Source organism: Ptychodera flava, chromosome 13 (assembly GCF_041260155.1).
Source record: "Ptychodera flava strain L36383 chromosome 13, AS_Pfla_20210202, whole genome shotgun sequence".
NCBI lineage: Eukaryota > Metazoa > Hemichordata > Enteropneusta > Ptychoderidae > Ptychodera > Ptychodera flava.
Genome location: NC_091940.1, coordinates 11159053 through 11183307, shown reverse-complemented (window position 1 = coordinate 11183307; position 24255 = coordinate 11159053). Strand labels below are relative to the sequence as shown.

The window sequence follows — 24255 nt, the reverse complement described above, 5'->3', positions numbered from 1 at the left end:
AAAAAATATTATCCTTGAAACAGAAAACGGTACGAAAAAGGACTGATGAAACTTCGCTCTGTTATCACAGCTATATATTCTTGCCACATAGCTTAGCAGTTAAATCAATATTGGTAGTTGACACGGGCGAACACTGTTTCATTCGTTAGCAAATATATCTATGTTTCTTCCAATGTTACATCACAAGTAGTTACTTCATCAATAATGGAGGAATATAAACTATCTGTGAATTTCATCTTTTTTAAATTGGGGATAAGTAATAAGATGCAGGTTAAGATTTATTTCTGATTCAGCTGATTTATTCAAAAGTTACTTTATTCACCATGACAGGAAAAAGTCTTAATTCTTATAAGTAAATATTGATTCCAGTAGGCGAATGTGTCTGTATTTCCGCCATCCTGCGACCATTACCGTTTGCTTCTCAGACGCCAAGTTTCATTACGTTGCAGTATTCTCATGTTTTAACGTATCAACAGTAAATAAAACTGATTGTTTATTGTCGATTTCTAGTCTAGTTTTCAAGACCGCGTCGCTTTGGTGAAACTATGTTTTATCTGTTTAGTCGCCACTATTTCTTGAATTAAGATGACAAACACTCCTGTCACTTTCTACGGAAAATACAATGTTTGCAGAACAACCACCCAACCAGATCTATACATAAAAGCAATGCAGATGCAAATGTTCGTAGAAATCCGTCTATGTATTGATACCTTAGTAAACTGTAGCTGTAGTAAATAGTAGATCTGGGTAGACTTGACCGTATGCAATTTAACTGAAATTTGTAAGAGGGTAGAGGTGACATTTCTATCACCGTGACTGTATCAATTACAACCAATCTAATCGTAAAGAGAAGCAAATGTAAAATGATAAAGTAATGTTACAAGCAACAATTAGTATCTGGAATTTAAATATCTGCTGATAGCAACAACCCAAATATAGGCGTCAATAGTTACTCCATTAATAACATCGCAGCACAGTATAAATGCAAGCATGGCAGACAGAAAACTATAAACAATGTAGATGACATCACTTCCAATAAAGTTTATCATTGTTCTTGACGATATCATTTATATATCACTCACACAAAGTACTCCAACAATGATGATATACAATTATTTTACATAATCATATTTTCTCTAACATTCTGGACTATATCACTGACAAATTGCCTTAACAGGTAATTAAAAACTACGAAAGTGGTAAGAATTGAATGCGAATATTCATTTCATTAGAAAGATTACAGTCTTGCTTATGTAATCTGGGTTTTCAGGTACATGTAGCTGTGCGTTACCAAAGAATACTACCTATTTTAGCCTTTGGCAGACTTGGGAATCAGTCTTAAATATTCCAGGCATTCCTACGCTTGGTCATTTGGTGGGTTATTGAGTCTCTCTTTAAAGGCTTCAGTGAAGAATCTCTGCAAGTGTTAACATTGAAGTTGTCATGTTAAACATATAAGGAGAAATTGCATTGAAAGTAGAATGTGCCTCAAGAACAAATATTCGGATTCTCAGAATTTAACTGTACTTTCCTGATCTACCGCTTGTATTTGGTTCATTTTGAAGCTCGTAAAATTAATATATTTTTCATGGTCTTATTTTGCGAAAGTTGAAATTACTTTTCTCCTATAGAGATAACGCTAGTAGCCTATGGCAGCCATTTTAAAACTTTAAATATCGAATAGTCTCAGGTATAATCCTTGTGACCAGATGTTTGTAATTTTGATTCTGAATTAGAATGTTTGGAAGTTTCCACGAGGTTAAAGGTGAGCAAGATCTTAATTCTTTCAGTTTCGAGGTGTACAGTCCCTTAACAAAGCTACACAGAAAACAGTCTGTGCCACCAATGAAAAAATCTACTACATTGTATGTATGTAAACTTGTAATTGAACTAAGTGTCTAAAATGAAAGAAAACTCAAGTGGACGACAAAGAGAAGTGCTATTACTTGGATGTACCTGGGAAAAGTTTGCTGGCGTTCTTAACAACATATAGTCGAAGACATCCCTGAGTTGGTCTGGTCTTGGTCGCTCGTACCTGTCTTCATGCCAACAGCGCCGCATAATTTGGTAGCTACAAAGAATGAAACAACGATTTACGATGGTTATTACTCTTATGCCATATCTCGGCACATCTGGTACCCTATCAGTTCTTTTAAATCAGGTGGAGAGCTGTTAACTGCACAGGTCGATTGGCCTCTGGTATTTACAGTAAGTATTTACTATTCATTTACGTTGTGTGTGGTGTTTTAGCAGAAGCGTTGCTTTATACTGCAGGAGAACACCCTGTTGTATTATGTAAATGACAGACCTTGACGGTGATAAGGGATAAATCACAAGATAACCTTAACCTATTACTTGACTATCATTCTAATGAACCTTCATAACTGGTGTGTACTAGACTACACAATGAAATATTTCATTTTCAGACAATATCACTTACGCTGTGGGTGTACATCCTTCTGGTTTCACAGGTCTTCTGCCTCGTTGTAGATACTCAAGTAAATCTTCTACTGGTACATCCATCATTGGAGAACCACCTTTTTATAAGATATGAATGCAACATGATATATTAAATGATTGCAAATCTGTTGCAATGGCGAGCTTTCTTTGATTTAAATAAGATGTTTTCAGCACTTACCCAAGGAACAAATTTCCCATAATAGTATTCCGTACGACCACCTGTGGAACGATAAACCAGATTAAAAATTAAAATGTAGCAAGACATAAATTACACACTTGAGAACTTTTGGTCTATATTTTACGCGAGCTAGAAAATGAGTTTACAACACATTGAGTCTGCAACAATATGTACTGCTATTGATTAAGGCTGTGCAAATTCAATAGACTAAGAATATTTTTATGTCTTCATCTTTCAGATGTTAATCTCACCTGTCACTTTCCAATGTAAAGGTTCCATCGCGAAGAAACTCTGGAGGCATCCATCGTGAAGGAAATCGACAATGTTGATTTGCCTGTAAAAAGATTGCCATGAATAAACATTTAAATGTGATTCTTGTGACCCCAGTACGACTGTAGCCAAATCAAAAAGGACTCCTCGTAAGTTGCTTATTCACAGTGATTGCGAAAGAAGATGTACGTCCCAAATATATAAAAGGGAGTGTTTGGCTAAGGATCCTTTCATTCTATCTGTCTGATGATTGCAGGATGCATAAAACTTGAGTAACAGGTAACAGATATGATCAGTTTGTACTTTTACAAAGTAATTTTTATATATCTATATCTACATCTTCTCTCTCTCTCTCTCTCTCTCTCTCTCTCTCTCTCTCTCTCTATATATATATATGTGTGTGTGTGTCTGTGTGTCTGTGTGTCTGTGCCTACAGATACAAGATAAAGAGAAGATAAGAACCACGAACAAAGACAGGCAGTCCTGTTGCACATTTGCGTGTAACCAGCACTGCATAAGGTCCGGGTCATTGCAATCGAAAATGCATATGACTTGTCTGTGAGTGTCTGCTCAAAGAACAAGAAAACTTTCTTTTTTTAAAAGAAAGACACACAAATGATTTTCATGACTTAAAACCCACCCATGAGAGAGAATGATAGTCGCTGCCAAGTCTTTCATAAACGTCTCGTCCTAGTCCAAAATCTCCAATCTTGGCTGTGAAATTTTTAGTCAGGAACACATTGCGAGCAGCAATATCTTTGTGGATTATTTTTTTGATTGACATAAATGAAAGTCCATTCGCGATATCTTTGGCAATGTTTATCAATAGTGTTTCAGTTTCTATGCAGATTAATCTTGTTGATTTCAGATAGGTTTTCAGATCACCTCCGGATGCATACTCAGTCAGTATGTACTTCGAATCTACAGAACAGAAAAGCATAGACAAAATGTAAGATGAATTTGGTTTTGATGGTTATAGAGCTTCGAAAGAACTTTGAAAACAATTCCACATACCATTTATGTAACGTCCAGTGGTTAGGACTATATATGTTGTGACAAATTAATAACTACTACATTTATTTCTCACGACGATGCTTGTGTTTATAGAACCCAGATACTTGTTATACTGTATCTTTTCAAGAAAGTGCTAGCTTTCACTTTTTCCGATTTGAATTTCTTTGTATATATGTTATTTGTAAACACGCGTATTCATAATTAAGGGTTTGTATAGTCCTACCTCCATTAATGTCAATGCCGAGAATGGAGATAATGTTAGGATGACAGGCCAATGTAAGAAGACACCGAACTTCGTTGACAAAATTTTCCCGGCTTATTGCGTCTGAACGTACTGAAATGAAATGAAAAATCATAGTTCGTAAGCATGGCCAAATAAACCCCTGCCGGCTGATTATACTACAATGCGGTCAAAGAGTTCAAAGCTTGTATCATGACAGTCTCAAGATTTTAGAGGGTTTCTGTATATCGTTGCATCAAAGAAATTGACCGGGATAATATCAGACTGAGGAAGGTGTAGTATTGCAGTCACGTTTCTCCTCCTAAGATGCATGTTCCTTCGAGTTGAAAATGCCTGTACTGGCTATTTTAATTATACAGAAATTCTAAACATCTCCCAAGAAATAGTTTAACGGGTGATTATGCTTGTATCCCTAACTGCGAGAGTTCTTATCTTTGATATCATATCGCTGTCTTACCTTATGTTGAGAGTAAACGTATATTTTATTTCGTATTTTACGATTTAAGGGGTGATTTGTTGTCGCAAACGATCTTTAACATGCCTCTGCCAAAACCCGTATAAAAGGTATAAAAAATCGTTATAGTAGCTGAATACGATCTTTGAACAGCTGCATCTTAATCACCATGGGGAATGCGGGAACAAGGATGAGCCACAGGAGCTTCCCCTTTGTCTGAGCAACCTGCTGCACAAGCAATGCTGTTCCGTACATTCTCGTCTGAGCTGCCTGAAATTCTTTCTCATGTGTTCTAAGCATCTAATGCAGATATTCTAATTCTGTAAAACACGCACTTTCCCTTAAATGCGAGACACATGTTAATTGCGGGTAGCCGACCATATATATCTGTACATAGCTAAGACTGGTAAATGGTTGTATTGATTCACTAAACGATATGAATATGAAGATAACTTATTCACTGGAAGTCGCAAGGTCATTTTGTGAAATTTGTAAGTTTTAGTTTTGAGCAGTATTAAAAGAAACCTATGCTCTAAAGAATTGCTGTAATTTTGACAGTTAGTGTTCAAGTCTACTGCAGTTGTAGAGCTCTGAGGGGAGTAGCAATGTATCACAAGATATAATCGACTATGCATCAATCCACAGTTAGTATCTTAAACGACATGAATATTCAACACTTCGGAACTCGACGTGAACAATGTGCAAAAAGTAACAAATGACAACCGTCCAGCCGATGTTGGCCAAGGGTGTTGACAGATTCACAAGATAATGATTCGTGTGACGCAAGTATAGTGCGTTTCATTATAAGCACACTAGCGCTCACTGTTATATCATTGCTCATGGGGCAAGACGAAAAGAAACCTTCATCAATGTAGTTAGTGTACAACAAAGGTTCAAAGGAATTTCGACCCACTTTCGCAGATAGTTTTCGCAGCGACCTCTTTTTCTACTCCGCGGGTAGTCAATCGAGCTTTATACACTCGTCCGAATTCACCTTTACCAATCGAGTCTTCCTTAAATATTTTCAAAGCTTTCTTCTCAACATTCAAAGCCAATGCTTCTTTTGGCAGATGTTCCTAGTAGGCGAAGATAGACAAGAACTTTGGATAAAGAAGAGAAGAGCCATAACAAAAACAATGTGACAGAAAATGTATATATATACGAAAATCAGCCAACCTACAGATTTTTGGTAAACCTATTATTCAGTTTTGTTTGCTCTTGTACCGACTAATATATGTAAAAAGAAGAATTAGATGGACAATTTTCATTTTCCTTTTCATCAGTACGATCACTCCTCTATGAAAGGTCCTGCTAAAATATGAGGAGTCTTGGAAGCATCAGGCAGTTTACACGAATCTTCATACAAAATATCCTAAATAGGATGTTAGCTAATGAGTAAAATATATCTTTAGAGATTTCACTTTGAATCACACCATCTAATGACCAATGCCATGCAATGTTTGTGTTCAAAGTTTATTGAAATACTAAATGTATAAGGGAGTAAAATAGACACGTGCAATCCGATACGCCGATATTTGATATCATCATTTTTAGTGTAAAAACAAAATATGCCTTAATATATATAATTCATATATTATGGTAAGCATCTTGCCTTTAGATAATCCTCAAACCCACGGTCTTGTCTGTCAACAGGTGCGTAAGGTCGTTGCCTTCGGGCATTACATGTATATACAAGCAGCATAAAAGCACAGAAAAGTACTCCCGCCAGTATAATCCATAAAAAGAGTGGTGTAGCTTTGATAACTCGAGCTGCAAATGATTAGTTCGCGAAATGAAGTCAACGTTTGTGCCAGTGGAAAGAATTTGTGATTGGTCATGCAATTGTTCTCCATTATATAGTTCAGGGTTATTTCCTAAAGTGTGAGTTCGTTTGCTTATTTGCCATCGCCTTACAGAAGAAGTGTATGACTATCATCGGCATTGATACATGTCTGCCCAATGACGTGGCACTACTGTTCAAAACAATTGCAAATACTGTAAAACACAAAAAAGTAACTCTTCAGATTGTTAGGGTTATACCCATATGTATACAATGCCACGTACAATATATTGCCACGACAAACGGTTTAGGGAGCCGTCCTTATTTACAGCCTAGGTGGTCGGAGGAATGTGAGGGGGTCACTCATGAAATTGAAAACTTCAGGGGGTTGCTCAAATGTGAATAGGAAGAAGGGGATAACCAATTTGTTGTGCGAAATAAATTGAAACACCTCTCAGATTGCACCATCACACAAATTTCTCAAAATTTTCGATGAGAGAGGGGGATACCCCCTCGTGCCCCTAGGCTGTTCTAACAGTTTCACTAGTGAAAGACAAATTGAAAATACCTCTCAGATTGCACCAGAATGCATTATTGCACACATCAATTACTAAAAATGTTTCACAGGATCGAACTGTGTTTTACAATATGTATTGTAATTGTTCGGTTGTTGAATATTGTGACTCAAACACTGATCATGCAAAAAAATGTAATAAAAATGTCAGTGTTCAATGTCATTTTGAAAAAGTGAAAAATAGATTGAAACACCTTTGAGATTGCATCATTATACACATCAATTTCTCAACATTTTCGATACAACAGGAAGAGCCACCCTTCCATGCTCTTCCCCTTTGGGTGTTCTAACAGTTATACTAATAATAAAACAAAAAACACCTCTCAGATCGCACCAATATCTAAAAATTGTCCACGCAAGATAGGGGACAGCCCCCTCTGACACTGTCTCCCTAAGCCTCTCGCGCGTTGTCCTCATGTACTTTCAAATTTTGCCCTGTCAGATATCCTAGTGAAAACCCTGTCATGATACCTTTCCAAATTAAAGAATATACTTTATGGTTGGATGGTTATAGCGTGAGATTTTGTATCTGTATTTTGCTGTGACTTTGAATTTCGTTTTGATTGTTTCACCTTTTTCAACTGTCATGAGATAATCGATGACAATCTAGAAGGATACATGAGGATTTGAAAGGTCTGCATTATTGCTGTATTTTGCAAATTTTACAAATACATGTATTGTATTTGACTTTTCTAAGTTGGAGGGCGCGTCAGTAACAATTTCAGAGTTTCCGATGAAATTCCTCCGACTGCCCCCAGGCCGTAAACAATGACAGCTCCTTAGCTTTGAAAAATGAAGTTAATTTTTAAGAACATGTCCATACTTTAATGAGACTTTCACGTTGACGGACGCTGTTGGCCTTAAAGAGTTACTGGGTTTTCAAACCTTTCCAAAAGACTGGAAAAGATGGCATTTCTTTGTATTTTCCTTATAATCAGTAAACTCTGCAATTTTATATCACACATTTTACCACCTTATTTTGCATGCGCATTTCGTGCATCATCAGTCTATCATGTATCGGTGCCTCTTTGCAAGGTGAATTGAATTATTGCAGTTCAGTCGACCCGAGAACATTATCATAGTATAAAGTGCTTATCATGTATAAAGTGCTAATTATAGAGGCCTTTAAGTGAGCTTACCATTTCTTTTCTGTTTTGCAACAAATACCGAAAAATTACAAAACGCAGTGTTATTGGCCTGATCCGACGCCCACATGATGATGTCATGCTTGCCAGTGCTAAATCTCTCCCTGATTCTCGATTCGATCCCAAAACAACTGGCTTATCGGAGTTATCAATTATAGTGGTGTTCTTCCAACTCACTATAGCTGAGTTGTCGTCAGCGTCTGCCAACACTGTTTGGTTCGCTGGACAGTCAGTGATAGTTGGTGCTTGGACGTCTGTTGGATAAAATGTAAAGACTGGGTCACGTGTTTCAAAATATCGAGCTGTCAAAAATGTCGGTAGTGCATTCTAGAATGATAATATAGGCAATATGACTAAAGGGAAATAAAACACTTTAATAGATAAACAAATATTGAACCAACAATTTAGAGAACTAATTCCAAAAGCGTATAAAATGAAAATTCTCACCCAAATCGCACTTTTCGCCGGTCCATCCATCTAAACAAATGCAGCCTAATGATCGATCACATCTCATGGCATGCGTGCAATTGCATGTGTCGTTGCAGAAATCACCAAACAAGTTTCCTACACAATCTATCAAGAAAATGTATATAATCATCGTCAATTGATAAAACACTGTCGGAATGTACAGTTTACTATACCCATTACATGTAATATGACCAGGAGACAGATACAAATACTCAGCTGGATGAAGGATAAACTATTGAAAATTTGACAAAGACCAACTTTTTCATTACTTGAAGTGACATATAAACTCTGGTTTGATATATTCCTGTATTTTTATTTTGTTCGTTGATTGCAGTTTCGAGATCGGATTCTACAAACCAATAAAAATTCATTATGTTAAATGTATCGACAAAGTTCGAATGTCTAAAATGGTTATGATTGAAGTTAATTCCGCACAAGAACTGAAAAAGGCGATATTACGTATTACACAAACATTAGAGTTGTTTTTCTTGAAAACAATAGAGTACAAAACAAACTGCGAACATCAAGCCAACAGGCCGAAGCGTACGTTTTGAAATAGTATCGGTTTATCCTTGCGATCGTGTTAAGTCATCAGCGTCTAGTATATAATAGTTACCTGCATAAGTAACAGTAGTTTCAGCAGTGTACTCTACTCCATCTTGATCGTTGACTGAACATATATAAGTACCAACTCGCTCTCCATCAAAGTTAGTTATCGTTAGTTGGCTGAAATATAAGAAGAAGAATTTTGGATGACAGTTTCTTAGCTGACGATATAATATTTAAAGGGATGGGATATTTTGAATGTTTTTAAAGCATCTGTCAGTCCTTTTTGTCACAGACGATTTGAAATCCTATTTTTTCAATAGATTACTTGAAAGGGCTCGATATTTAAAAACAATTTCAGGCATCAATCTTCCTGACACCGAATTGTCACAAAAGACGTTGAAAAATCACTATAGTTTCACCTACAGACAGACTTGTTTATGACGTCGTTCGAATGCAAATTGTCAAAAACAGAGCATAATTTCAAAACAAAATTAACATATTTTGTTGTGCTCATGATACGTAAATCAGCTTTACATCGAATTCTATCTCTGAGTGTCAATGTGACAATGTTACATGAGGCTGAGTAAAAATCAGTTTCGGAACTTGTTCTGAACAATGTTTGTGCGGGATTTCATTACTTGTTCTTCCATGAAAAAGGAAGTCTTTTGATGCAGAGGAAATTTAAACATTGAATTAGCGACCAGGTTTATCATTGTCCTCAATGTTAGATAATTTAAAACAGCTGATCCACCAACGAGTTAGGGCATGCACTACCTGTCAATTTAAATATATGACTCTGTCTTGACTATCATTCAATAGAGAGAGGTAGCAATTGAATTCAAACTTCACTTATCTAAGAACAAATTGCACTTTGAAACCTCATAATCGAATACTAAACATGAAATTATCCTATTTAATAAAAATGGCAAGGATCGAACTATTTTATAAGTTGTCGCTTTCTCCTGTCACACAGCACCGTACCATATGAAGTACTGACCTTTTATGCTCATCATACGAGATCTGGTCCATCGGACCCTGTAGTGTTCTACTAAACGAACCATTGAAAAACGTCCAGACTGTCCCGTATGCAGAGTTGACTTCAAAATTGTAGTGACAGGAAAGATGAAATACTTGACCGAAGATCGGCTCACCATCTGTATGTAGTATCCATATCTCTTTTACAGCTGCAATGAATGAAATGTGCATTGTCGGCATTACGCCATTGAGAAAGTACCATATATTATGTCTACTAAATTGCAAACTGCATTTACTGAAATGTGCATTGAACATTTTTTCATGCTGTTCTCAAAAACTATGCTCTTTCCTCGATACGAGACTTTTGCGAGATTAATCTTTTAAATAAAAAATATTCGAAGCTTTAAATGCGGTAAACACTTGTTTCTATATTAAATCCCTAGAGTATGAAAATCACAAAATTTTACTTGTAGCACTTTGTTGTCTTTTTATTTCGTCTATGGTCACACATTGACTTCTTTAATTTTCTCCATTGATTCGAATTAACAGCAAACGGTACTTGCCCACCAAGCGAACAAGTCGGTCGGTCGAAGATCTGGACCACTTTGCTTTATCGCTAACTCTAAAAAAGCGGTAGAATAACTGATCAATATCGTTGCAGTTTTGACCCTTTTGTTGTTGTTACGTTTGATTTATCCCTTGAACTAATGCATACGGTGAAGTATAACGGTAAGGCATTCACGGCCCTTTAGTTATCAACTTTGTTTACCAATATCGCAGGCAGGTCCTGTCCATCCTTTGTAGCAATTACATGCACCATTGAACCCATGACAAGAAGCACCGTTCTGACATATGCAGTCTTTATCACATAACAAACCATATTTACCAGGTGGGCAACCTGTAGAATACAAGTACATGATTTACATAGACGCCACCTCTGCTAGTCCCAAATACTAGCCCTAACTCAAATATAACGGTAGCTTTTCAGAGTCGGGACGTATGGATACACGGACCTCTCTGTACTGTAAAGCCTCATAACTTTATAGTCACTTGACATCTTCGCTATATAATCATTGTTTTCTTCTAAGACATTATTCTCTGCTGAGCTTTGCATAAGGAAATAAGTACATAGATAATTCGAATTCATCTCAAGGTTTCCGATATCATCATATAAGAACAATTCCAAGCGTCGATACAGTTAAGTACATCACGAAACATGCAGTCTCTGGAGTAGTAGCATAGTTTTAATGTTGCAGAGAATTAGAAAATCACGCAACATTCTTGATTAATGTGACGTTACAACTGGTCCAGTGGTCAGTATCATTCAAGTTAAATAAACAATTCACCAGGTGCAAGAAAAAATGCAATGACAATAGAGTAATCTTGAACCACTGTTTAGAGGAGATACGTTGATCAAATGATAGTTAACAGTAGGAGATTCTAACGTCTTTGGCAAGATGCACATGCAGTAAGATATGAAAAAAAAAAATTATACAGCATTTTCAACGACTGTTGCATTCAATGATATGTTCGTTGTGACCAGAAAAAGTAAAGTATGTTCGAAGGATATTAACGGCCGAATCTGCTGGCAATTGTTATCGAGCGTATGTCTCTGTTCTTAAATAGCTGGAAATTCAACTTGAAAATATACTGCCTTTCTGGAAAAAATAGCCTATGACAAAGACAGCTCAATGACGTTTGCATTTTGTTAGAATCTAGCTTGCAGCAATTGGACATGAAGCATGTTAGTTAAATAAACTTTTAACATAAACTAGAGCTTGTGTGAGTATCTTGTTTGCCAATACTACTACTGCAGAGTTGCATTCCTCAAGTAAACCTAGTTACGCAGGTTTATATTCATTATTTTATTGATAGCAAATACCAGGTACCATAACAGTTGTGGCTTTAAATCTTCAAGCCAAAATTTAGCACCCGTAAAAGTATTATTGCGACCAGGCAATTGCCTCTAAGGTAAACATTTGACAAATTTGCATGAATCATCAAATACCAGAGATTAGAACGACAGTAAACATATCTATGCCTGCACTTTATTGTAGTCTCTGAATACAACCATTGTTGGTTCATAACCGTTGTAATACTCTTAGATACTTCCTACTCGCGTTAAGCTCTTCGGAAACAAATTATGTTTGAAAGCTACATGCCCTTATACTAAAAATACCAGAACTTATTGACTACATATCTTATACAGGCGATATGCTGTGATGCCAGTTGCGATCTACTTATTATGCGATATAATTCGACGAAACTGTAAGTCCGTCATTTAATATTAAAAAAACAACCTTTGGAATTTAAAAATGTATGAATTTGTTGTGTGTCTTTATAATAATGGCGAAGACTTTGAAAGTAAATTCATTATTACAAAGAACAATAATGAGGTACTTGCATGGGATACATTACATGAAATAGAATGTTATAAAAATTAGAGTGAATTATGTTTTATTATTTAATTTAGCTTACCTTGACTGTCGATATTTATCTTTGCTGTTTGAAAGAATATCCCATGGCTGAAAGATCAAGTGATACAAGCCAAACTAAGGGTGTGCTGGTAGAACTGTACTCAAGTAGAAGTTCCGCAATACAATCAGGGCGTTCTAAGGGATCCATGGACAGGTTCCTAGGAAGCGCGTTCTGTAAGAAGAATAAATATATAGGGTTTCATTTTTCTGGAGCAACCGCTTAGTTTGATAGGACAGCTTTGCCATACTCTCACTTCTCATAAGATCGTTCGGTAATGTGCATCTCTGTCTTTGCGTCTCTCTGTATCCCTCTCAGTCTGACTGTCTGTCTGTTTGTCTTCTTGGCTGCGTGTCTCTCATGTCGTCGCTGGTACAATGATGCTATATTATTTTGGAAAAAGTGGACTAAAATAGGTCAATAATGAAAGCAATTTGACCAATGATTGAGTTTCATCTTTTAGTCATGCAAGATATTCATTGTCATTTTCAACAATAAAATTTACTCATCGCCGTTGTGTTCATACACATATTGACATCTTGGCCATTGCTGTATTGTAACGCCCTCTTGGTAACGCTTAATCTGTTACTCGATCGAATTTAGCATGAAACATACCTTACTTCTCGGCATGCGAAGGGTAATGTTTCCCACAAAGCAGACTGGAAATATCGTGATCAACTTTGCAAAACATTAGTTTTCCTTATATATAATCCCATGAAATTTTTCTTTGTTTGACGTCATCGTACACGAGTGTTTTTCGCGGAGCCGTACAACTTCGAGCCGAAGGCGAGAAGTTGTGCGGCTCCGCGAAAAATACGACTGTACGATGACGTCAAACAAAGAAAAATTTCATGGGATTATATATTTATCACATGAATAGTCTCCGAACTCTATGTTAGATAAAATGTGACAAAATTATTTCGTAGGATAGCAGAGATATTCCATCGATTTGAATTTTTGTGGGCCGGATTACTTTCTTTCCAGTTTGCGCATAGGTAGCTGTGAACGGTCGGTTACTCCTGGTGATATGCAGATTATTTCATTCATAAATGTGAGTCAGGTTTGAAGGCTACCAATCAGGGAGCCGGTGTTAGTCACGTGGGCTTAAATTTCGATACAGAGCAAAGGAAACGTCTGTCAATCACTTTACTGCCGGGGTGGGCCGGTCGATTTGCAATTTGATGACAGCTTCGACCGTCTCTGTTTGTTTTGGTCTGTACGATTATCGCGTGAATACTTTTTTTATTCGGCACCTTTAATATCGCTAGAAATTGTTGTTAGAACAATAAAAACTTTACGTTTCCAAAAGGTAATTTTGATTATTGAACATCATGACAAAGTAACGGTAGTTCTCTTTTTGGAAAATGTGGTGGCCCTCAAAAGGGCCGTTTATGGTTTGGGTTAGATGGCCGACCGGCTTACTGACTTTGGCTGTCCTCACTGCTGTCGTATATCACTGCTACACGACGACGTTTGCGTTTCGGAGACTGAGGTGATGTTGCTCCTCCGATATTTACTGCAACGTTGATCGTGCAATTATTATAAGTTGCAGTACCAAATATTCCACCGACTGCCGCTGTTGCCGCAGGATGTTGAAACGCGGTCGCGGAGGAGACGACGTTGCTGCTGACGTTCGATGTTAACGTTGCCCCAGAAATAACCGGTCGCGGTTCTGGGTTGTTGGCGTCTTCCGGTCTGTCATTTGGTGTTATTTCTGACGCAGTGCAGGTTGGTTTAAACGTGATGATCGCGAGAGAATCTCTGACATCCGCTGCTGATCGTCGAGCGAATTCACCGCGTAATGGTTCACGCTTTGCACGTTTCGGTGACCGGAGAGCTGCATGAGTTTTGTTGGGGGAACTCCGCTGTCATGCAGACGTCTGATGGTTGTTCGTCTCACGCTGTGGTTGGTTTTTTTACCATCGATACCGGCTTTTTTACAGATCGTACTCAAGATGGTATCTAACTTGTTCGCTCCCATCGGTTGACGTTTGAACCAAATAGATGTTTCTGGTTTGTAATTTATCGCCAGATAGAAGGGCGCGTCGTTCGCTTGATGACTTGGCGGTCGACGGAGCGCATACTGTTTATACGCGTACACGGGACAGCGAGAGGGGTCGTCAGGAATAGCGAAAGCCTTCGGTGGATAGGCCCTAGGTTGTTCGTTCACTTCCCGGAAGATCTTGTCTTATTTTCCCTCTCGTTGAATTCTAAGAATTCGGTGTTGTCAGCGGTATGCTTCAAGGCGATGTCTCCCCACAGCATCTGTCTGCTCTCTTGACAGCCTCTGAACCCGAAGTGTTTCTGGTTGTTTAGCCAAACGAGAAATAGTAGCGCTTCGGGGTTGTGTGTGCCGATCACACCTTTTTCAAAAAGGAGCTCCTCCTCGCGTTCCGTTAATTCTTCGGCTGCATTTGGTTTATTGCCTTTGCCCTGGGTCTTCAATTGGGCACGTTTTGCTCTCAAAGTTGCCTGCGAACTGCTAAATTCTTTATCGCGGCTGATCGAGAATTTGTAACCATTCTCACCGAGGAAGCGATCTATCCCACGCTGGTAGGTCGTAAGCGAGTCTGGTTCGTACTCAGAACCATCTTTTTGACGGACGCCAGCGTAAAAGCTGCCGAGATAGCAGTCAAGGACATCTGGTGGAATATCGGATATCGGTCTTGTTTCTGAAGGTCGCATAGTACGCATCCACTTGTTGAACTGGTTTACGGCACAATTTGTGGACTGCACCGTATTTTTCTTCCTCTGTTCGGTGATCAGCTCTTGCTTGTCGGTCTCCGAGAACTCGACGTAGCGCGATCGCGATGGCTGAACGTTAGAGGAAACGGGCCGCGTATTTTCCTCCACACCAAAAAAATCATCGGTTCCAGTAGCGCCCAATTCCTCCGCTAGACGGAATAGCTCGCGAATTTCTTCGTCGAGATCTTCTGGACGTTCTTGGGTCATTTTGCCGTGTTTTCTGCTGAGTTTTCGTAGCAGCGAACGTTAGACGCACCTTACCGACTGGCAAAATACTGAGAAAGGCGCAGACGACAAAAAGTTTGTCCTAATGTTCCCGCTATTTTCCGGCCCCATCGTTAGTCGTCAGCAGTTACCGTCTGCAGCCCGTCAGGTTTATAGGATATAGTATTTTTAGTACAGTTCAACACCTTAGTATTTAACCAAGCATGTCAAACTTTCAGGCCATTCTGAATACAGCTTATAACAAACAAGTATCACTTTATTTTTTCTAAATATTGTTTACGGAAATCACGCTAAGCTGGTCAGGTAAATACTTCGCAAGCTCTGAGCCGGCCCTCGGAGCCGGCCGCGGCGAGACGAATGGTATACTCATGCCGAAAAAAGTTCCGGTTGATGACGTACAACAGGGGTAATTCGGATTTCTTATCCGTCCTGTTCTACGTCACACAGGTGGGAATTCGGGCCAGTTCATGTGATAATAAGGCAAATCCACTCAAAATGTTACGTACCATGTCATCGTAGAACGTGATTTCGGTATTGGTATTGGTGGCCCCTGTAGTTGGTTGATTTTGTAGTTGAACGGCATGTGTACGAAATCGCAAACGTTTGGTATTGGCTCAAATAAACCCATGAAGATGTCGGCGATACCTAAATGATTATAAAATGTTAAAAGGTTTTATTGTAGAGTGACAATATACCTAGAAGACGAGATTTGATCACAATTTCGGATGCATATGAGACAATCATTGATGTTTTCAGCAGCACAATGGCTATACAAGGTTTACATACACATGTAGTACTGACTTTGTTGTCTCTGTCATCAATTTAATTACTCTGACTATTTGCTGTTACGGGACTGCTGTCGCCATCAGGCTGATTAAATGATATTACTCTACTCCATCTATCGATCTGTAAAGAACTCTCAGGCTCTTGTACCCAGTCTACAACTTGTGGGTTCATTTTGAAAGTCATGGAGAAAATAAATCTTTGGCCGGCTCAGTTTTCTGAAAAACGAAAATCATATATTTCACCGCAGAGTCAACACAAGTTTTCCATTCCGAATTTTGGATTCTACGTTAAGTTAGAATGGGCCACTAGGGCACCTATTCGGACTCCCGGGCTCATTTAAGCTCTTGGTGTGAAATGAACTTTTCATCGTCTTAGTATATCGAAGATAGAAAATTTCATTTTTCTCATTACACAGCGATGGCGGATTCAAATATCGGCAATGATCTTTAGTATCTTCGGTAATAAATTTTACACCGGCGACCCCCGACTTTTATTCTTGATTTTGAAAGAAAATGGTTGGTATTCTTTGTTGAAAGTTTGAACGAAAGTTTAAAGCTTTCACTTTCGATGTGCATACTTCCTCAAGAGGAGTAATTTATTTGACCGGCAAGAGAGTGATCAGTCAGCACTATGGTTATCTCTACCAATGCTACTATCAGACAAAAGGGATCATATGTATGTTCAAAGACTATCGTTGTTAGTACAATTATGAAATCAAAATCCATTTCCTGTATAGTGTAAAAATCATAGAGAGATTAATTTTGACATCAAAGTTAAAAGATCCCTGGATATGGTGAAAATACTAAGATGGTATTTAAAGGCCTTTAAAAAGATTGAACTGATGATCATCAGACATTTATTAAAGATGAAATTACTGTATTCCAAAATAGGACACGACAAAATAAGACAAAGGATAGAAGGGCAGCAACATTATGATTGACATGGAAGACTATTGATAAGACCAACTATGCAAATGGGCTTTATAGAAAAATGATATCAATGTGATAGACAAAATAAAGCTTGGCGTCAATAATAACATCGTAGTTTTTGATATGAGAAATGGTTTCTAGCACATGCTTATCAAATTGAACGTTGTAGTTAATAATGCCATATAATGATATGACAGATGTCTGAATGTTCTATGAAGCGTACTAGTATTTAATGAACCTGATGTAAACCACTCGGGCACATTCAGTCCACATCTGGTTTCTTTCTTCGTGATACATGAACTTTACAAGCAAGCAAAGGTCCAGCCACTGTAGTATATTGTTGATGATGGATTGGGTACTAAACGTACAGCTATTGAGGAGTTCAACGTTCAGTTAAGAGTTACTTACATCGGCCATTGTCAGAGTCAGCCCGAAGGATGAAACCTTGCCATGGATAGTCGAGATCAGCCAATCTCATCACGCCCAAAGATATATCGAAGAGGATATGACCGAACTGCAACAGACATTACAGTAAAAACCCCAATTTGTATCGTTTATTACCCACATTTACTCCTCTGAATTAATAATATAAACGACAGGTTGATGAGTCACAATTGTCCAGAGTACAACAAGATTCCATCAATAAAATGTTTAGTATTTAAATACTTTGGACAAGATAATCCGTAATCAGATAAAATTTTATCACAAAATGGGCAATTATTGTCACAGTTATGATAAAGAGACGAAGGTCTTGCACTAACGGTCTTTAATTACTTTCTTGGCCAGTATTTATTTCAATATGGCCTGAGAAACGTTCGAATACTTTATATACGAATTTAATTAAGATTAATCTATCTGTCATTGGAATACATTTTTCGTTGTACGAAAGTAATAAATGTGTTCTTCCGTTGATTACGGTGTACAAATATAATAATCACTTACAGGATTTATGGGACCCCTCGTATAAACTGGTGTTTCACACGTTGAGTTGTAGAAAGGTGGCCAACCGTTCTCGTTAAGAACAGTCACCGTCAACGTCGCCTCGCTTTCCCGAAAATTTTCCTATTGGCGAACAGAATGACAATATTAATACTACCAATATTGGCATTTGGCATTTGTGTTCTAAAGGATGATGGAAATATAGGTCAAACGATATTCGCAGAACACGAAAACAACCTACTTTTGTACTGCGTAGGCTGAATAATGAATAACTTTTTGCATAGATGCGAAATACTTACTACCTTGGGGTATATATATATATATATACATATATATATATATATATATATATATATATATATATATATATATATATATATATATATATATATATATATATATATATATATAGCCATACTCTCTGTGCCCAAGTTCAGAGGTTGCCATAAAGCCATTATGGTGATAACCGGGAGGGCACATTGTATACATTTTGTATATATATATATATATATATATATATATATATATATATATATATATATATATATATATATATTTATATATAATCCCATGATATTTTTCTCTGTTTGACGTCATCGTATACGAGTGTTTTTCGCGGAGCCGTACAACTTCGAGCCGAAGGCGAGAAGTTGTGCGGCTCCGCGAAAAACACGAGTATACGATGACGTCAAACAGAGAAAAATTCCATGGGATTATATATTTATCACATGAACAGTCTTCTTATTTTTCTTTGATGTGGATGGATCAAAATTATTGTAACAATTGCATGTTTTTATCGCGATTTTGTGTTTTTCCTTACGCGGATTACTTTCATTTATTGAGTAAAGCGGCCCGTCACCCAGGAGATGTGCGAATGTTTACAGGCATACTTTCATTCATAAATCCGATTAAGCTGAACTTTTGATACATGAAGTGGTATCTCCCAATCAGACATACGGATTCGGTCACGTGCGCATGTCAATCATTGTCTCGCGCTTGACCGATGCCAAGGCAAGTCTACCATCGGCGGACATGACTTTCACCGCGCTAGCGACGGATAACCATAGTATTTTGAGTTATTTAGAATATTTACAATTATATTTATGAAACTAATGCAACGACACGATCGAAACAGTAGTTATCATTCTTAGAGATGCTGTGGATTTTAAAATATCACAAGTTTACGACCTTGGCAAGCCCGAAAGTTTCAGATCGATGACACACAGAGTGTACGCTTGTAAGTTGTAGTGGGCACTGCCGTCACCGGTCTTCGCCGGTGGCCATCTCGGTCGTCAATTTTTCGTCTTATGGACTTTGATGTTTGCTGTGACACATATAGCACCCGTAGGTACATCCCAATTTTGTTACTTGACTGGAACTCTGTTCTGTTGTGAGTGTTGTCCGAGTCAACTATCGAAATACATCGGAATCTACCGCGCTGCACCGAAGGTCGACAGCTTATGTTTCCACTATTAGCCTTACGCTGCAGGTTTGATTCCGATCGAGAAACGACGGAATAAGTGTGATGAAGAAAATCTATCGTTGTTCGTAAAATGACTTTATGCTTGTGCCTTCTATGTCGCTTTCCCAAAGATTATACGGTACTCATTTATTAAGTTGAACTTTTGTTGAGGTGTATATCAAGTTATCGCCAACCTCGATCGCCAGGTACGACGTCGCTTGGCGATCGCCAGGTACGACGACGTCCACTTTGAGCCTTACGACTGGAGCCGTGACGTTACTGAGCCATTAAAACGATCGACGGTATCCTCATTCGATTCTTGGGAATAGCTAAAGCTTTAGCGACTCAAAATGTCGTTGGACATATTGCCTTCTATTATTCCATATCTGGATTTATCGGGTCACCTTTTTGTCAAACGCCATGAGAGCACAGCATCGATTACGACAAATCGGTCTGTGTCGCGATGTGCACGTACGAACGGTACCATTGCAGGAAAAAAGTTCCGGTTGATGACGTACAACAGCGGTAATATGGATTTCTTATCTGTGCTGGTGTACGTCACAAAGGTGGAGATACGGGCCAGTTCATGTGATAAATATATATATATAGAGGTTAGGTTGTACTATGAGTTTCGCACTCTATACGGTCATCAGTTGTCTGATAACCGCATAGAGCGCGAAAACTCAGAGTCACAACTCAGTTACTTTGTCACTCCAGTCAACCCTGAAGTACAAACACACGCAATCAGTGATTCTACTGCGATTCCACCGACATAAATACATTGTATAGATTAAACACATACATAGATGACATTTATCGATGCATAATTATTGCATGGCTCAATGTGAGTGCAAATCAGTACATCGATTTGAATAGGAACATTAGGAGAGTTAGCGGGTGTGTACACTATTGAACGGTTTCCATCTAGGCACCCAATCCAGTGAAGACCTTGAAGTCAAGGAAGACGCTTAACGGTCAATGTAAAATATGCACGTGCGCACCGCTATTTTGACTTTCGTAAAAATCTGTTTGATGCTCGTTGATAACTGTATAATTGTTTGAGAATGCGCTACATGTAACTGAATGTCATATGGCGATAACTGTTAAAAAGGTATATAATAAAAATAATATTGCCTGCATAGATGGGTTTACGTACAATCGTACCAATTTGCTCCTGGCGTCGGACAAACTGTCATTCGCACTCAAGCACATAAACCCATGTATACAGGCAATAATATATAATAGAAACATACATTTTACGGTCAATATGACAAGGGACGGATTTGCGGCAGGTATACGACTTCCGTGAGATAATTGTATATTCGCTTAGCGATAATCACCAAACGTAGGGAGTTATCATACAAACTTAACATACTGATGCTCTCAAATATTAATATTACGTATATATCACCAAATATCCCAATACACCGTTACGATCTCAATATAATAAGCAATGTAGTTTCACCCAAAAATGGCAGCAAGTGACTTCCTTGGTGGTAAGCGGCAAGTCTACTGTATAGAGTTTTCCTTGATACAAAAAGTCGCTGCAATATTGCTATCCCATGATGCTTTGCGCCAATAGCAAACCTATAAGTTGCTATTACAGTGATGCTGATTTCATGCATGGCACATATTTTATGAATAAATGATATGATTTAAGGCAGTTTGCGCCTAAAAAAATGCCTTTAACTTTGGCTCAAACTTTCAAGAATTCCAATCGAAGTAATAAAAATCAGGGGTCAGCGTGCTAAGGCTTGTGTATGAATAACAAATTACAAAATATTTATAACGTGAAATTCAAAATGGCCACCATCCCTGTCTTATCTCCATGGGGGAAATAAAATTCCCCATTCTCACAAAACTAAACTAGTCAGACTTTATTTACTCCACAAGCTCCCAAGTGTGAACAGCAGGTGGTTACAAAAGACAATATTGTAAAAGTTTAAGAGTTCTACTATCTGTCCCCTGCCTGTACCTCAAGAAGAAGTAGTGACAAAATTCATATCATAACAGAGACAATTAAATATACAAGTGAGCATCAAATCTACATTGGAAAGCAAAAGACAAGACCTTTCAAAGCGACCGTCAATGTCTATGCGAAGAAATGCCATACTTGGCATGTGAAGCACAGGTTAACGATGTGTTCAAAGCTTTGATTAAGTTTATGTGAAACGTACGGTAACGAGTACGTATGTGCTTAGTGCTTATTGAACTCTGGAGCGTGCATTAGGAGCAAGTAGTCTTATCCAAGGGCAAGTCGCAATTGAATCTAATAACCGACAAGGGACAAGATGATTATTATAGGACTACTTTGTTCCTTTCCAGACCACTTCCAAATCTTTATTTTCAGATTGGCCTTTCTCCTCTTTGGCAAATTTGATTGTAATTTACTACATTGTTCTGAAATACTTTTTTTTATAATGGTGTATCGTATGTTTACAGTTTTATGTGTAATTACAGAAATGTTACAATTGGAACATGCAGAGCGTTATAAATAATAACACAAATTACTTCAAGTAAAAAGTAATAATATCCGTTACTTAGGTTTAATGCACCCTGCAATCTTCAGACAGAAATGAAAGGATTCTTAGCTCTACATCCGGACCTTTGATGGCGAATAAAACAATAAAACCGGAAACATACGCATTTGATTCGCTGTGGCATAAGAAAAACATCCCTAGAGCCTTGTCTTTGTGACATCTCGCTGATTTTACATTGCAATGTCTCAATGCTATTAACAGCTTCTGGTAAATATTGATTTCATATATATTGTACTTACAATGGTTCGATAAAGCTAACTAAAAAGAGTTTGTTCATGCAGCGACATTGCAATAGAACAAGATCTCTCTTTGAAATGAACGACATCGTCAATGAGCTACAATAGCATAGGAGTAGTAGGTGTCAGGAGCACGTGTGACCCTTGGTCAAGCATTCTAGAATCATCGGCCACCTTAATAATGGCCATATGCTTTCCTAAGCCACTTCTCAAAAGCAGCCATAGCTTTTATTATATTTTGTCATAATATCATAGTAAGGCTAAGCCCCGGGCCAAAGAATTCAATTCAAAGGGCTGATACACTTTTCCTGGGAGATGATTGTAAATCATTGTATATAATTTTCAAATGGACGATTCAACACAAATTAAAGATATACATATTTATATGGATATGGGTACCCTTTCACATGTGTATGAAGTATATGTAATATTTTTGCTGAAAAATTATCTAGTTCCAGTAACTTACCATGAATAAAATCCCAAGCTTGTAATGAGCATCGATATCATAGTCTAAAAAGCCATGTGTAACCAGAATGCCACCAAGCCTCATCTTGAACCTGTTGTCCTACGAAAAGAAATTATAAACGATACTGACAATGAGCAAGGCAGTTCATCTTCACAATGTCTGACGATATTTGCGTCGGAATCACAGTGTCGGGTGATTTAAGCGAACTGATAGCTCCAGAACCAACACTTTGTGAGCTGTTTGTCATAGCTGTGATCAAAACCAGCCGACCAGTTTTCTATTTTCGATACCTGCATATGGCGGTCACCTAAGGAAAACTCCTTATATGAAATTTTTGAAAGAAACTGACTTTTCATCCATTTTTGAATTATGTAAGTCAGAATTTGACTCAATTGTTACGTGTAGCAGAGCCTTATTAAACTAGAAAGCGAAAACAATCAAATAGAGTTATAAAGACTGGGAAATATTTCGTAGAACATGGCACCAATAAAATGAACAAAAGGCATATGAGGGTATTTCGATTTACAGTAATATAGGAATGCTTTCCAGATATACACTTGTTACAAGGTACATTATCTCACACAAAGATTAATGCACCAGGTGGTCATGGATACCAGTAAAATTATTTGTCGCGTTAGCAGCTAACTTACTAAGCATGCACCTGTTCAATATACTATGCGAATAACCGGAAGTGTACCAACATATTCATAATTCATGGAGCCGTGTTACAACCGATAACGTAGTAACTAAATGATCACGTAGTAATTTTTTCTAATCGATAACGTGGTAAAATTTACCGAAAACGTAGTGTTTCTCCTTACCGATAACGTATCAACAAATTTACCGATAACGTATCAAATCAACTGATAATGTATTGGATCAAGTTATTCATGGGAATAGATTCATCGATAGATCGATCCATTGATAGATCGGTACACTGATCTATCAAACGACTGGTATTTCTATCGATTAAATGATTGAATGAATTGCTCGGCTGCTCGACTAACAGAACGATTGATATATCTATGTGTGTATATATTTCGATCCAGGATAGATAGATCGATCGATGGATAGATAAATAGAGAGATAGTGTATCAAATCAAGCCATAATGTAGCCAAGAGAACAATAACGTATCAAATCAACCGATGACATAACAACGCTTAAAACGGAAAAAAATAAATAGGAGAAAAGAAAATTGTGTGATAACAAATCGCTCTATAGATCTATTTACATATCTATTGACAAATTTATCGAATCGATCGAGCGATCTATCGATTAACTGAGCTATTTTTTCTATCGAATTGATAGATCGTTCTATCGATCGATCTATCCATCAATTTATC

The 24255-nt window shown here is 37.7% G+C and overlaps 3 protein-coding genes across 3 annotated transcripts in view; all 3 read right to left on the bottom strand.

Moving 5' to 3' along the window:
• Positions 1 to 277: 277 nt before the first annotated feature.
• On the bottom strand, positions 278 to 8689 carry LOC139147402 (fibroblast growth factor receptor 3-like). The gene is made up of 11 exons (XM_070718494.1): positions 8564 to 8689; positions 8111 to 8370; positions 6230 to 6387; positions 5531 to 5693; positions 4146 to 4256; positions 3549 to 3829; positions 2890 to 2972; positions 2639 to 2679; positions 2441 to 2537; positions 1957 to 2071; positions 278 to 1417 (listed from the first exon to the last, which is right to left on the bottom strand). Exons 2-11 carry the CDS (start codon positions 8184 to 8186, stop codon positions 1358 to 1360), a joined length of 1185 nt encoding a protein of 394 aa, XP_070574595.1. The 5' UTR covers positions 8187 to 8370; positions 8564 to 8689; the 3' UTR covers positions 278 to 1357.
• Positions 8690 to 10130: 1441 nt separating this feature from the next.
• The window catches only part of LOC139146991 (uncharacterized), a 32835-nt gene continuing 18710 nt past the window's right edge, over positions 10131 to 24255 (bottom strand). Inside the window, exons 11-17 of the mRNA XM_070717844.1 lie at positions 22912 to 23010; positions 18211 to 18330; positions 17677 to 17782; positions 16060 to 16198; positions 12587 to 12757; positions 10878 to 11006; positions 10131 to 10317 (exon numbers count right to left, since the gene is read on the bottom strand). Of these exons, the coding sequence (XP_070573945.1) occupies position 12757; positions 16060 to 16198; positions 17677 to 17782; positions 18211 to 18330; positions 22912 to 23010 (465 nt within the window). The 3' untranslated portion in view covers positions 10131 to 10317; positions 10878 to 11006; positions 12587 to 12756. The remainder of the gene's footprint in view (positions 10318 to 10877; positions 11007 to 12586; positions 12758 to 16059; positions 16199 to 17676; positions 17783 to 18210; positions 18331 to 22911; positions 23011 to 24255) is intronic.
• On the bottom strand, positions 14750 to 15535 carry LOC139146993 (uncharacterized protein KIAA1958-like). Its single transcript, XM_070717845.1, has one exon. It carries the CDS (start codon positions 15533 to 15535, stop codon positions 14750 to 14752), a length of 786 nt encoding a protein of 261 aa, XP_070573946.1.

Excerpts from the sequence above, each read along its gene's own strand:
- LOC139147402 (XM_070718494.1), bottom strand. The coding sequence starts at position 8,186 with ATGTGGGCGTCGGATCAGGCCAATAACACTGCGTTTTGTAATTTTTCG. Across the intron at positions 2,973-3,548 it reads ACTATCATTCTCTCTCATGG|GCAAATCAACATTGTCGATT; the intron begins GTGGGTTTTAAG and ends ATCTTTTTACAG. Across the intron at positions 2,072-2,440 it reads GAAGGATGTACACCCACAGC|CTACCAAATTATGCGGCGCT; the intron begins GTAAGTGATATT and ends CATTCTTTGTAG.
- LOC139146993 (XM_070717845.1), bottom strand. The coding sequence starts at position 15,535 with ATGACCCAAGAACGTCCAGAAGATCTCGACGAAGAAATTCGCGAGCTA.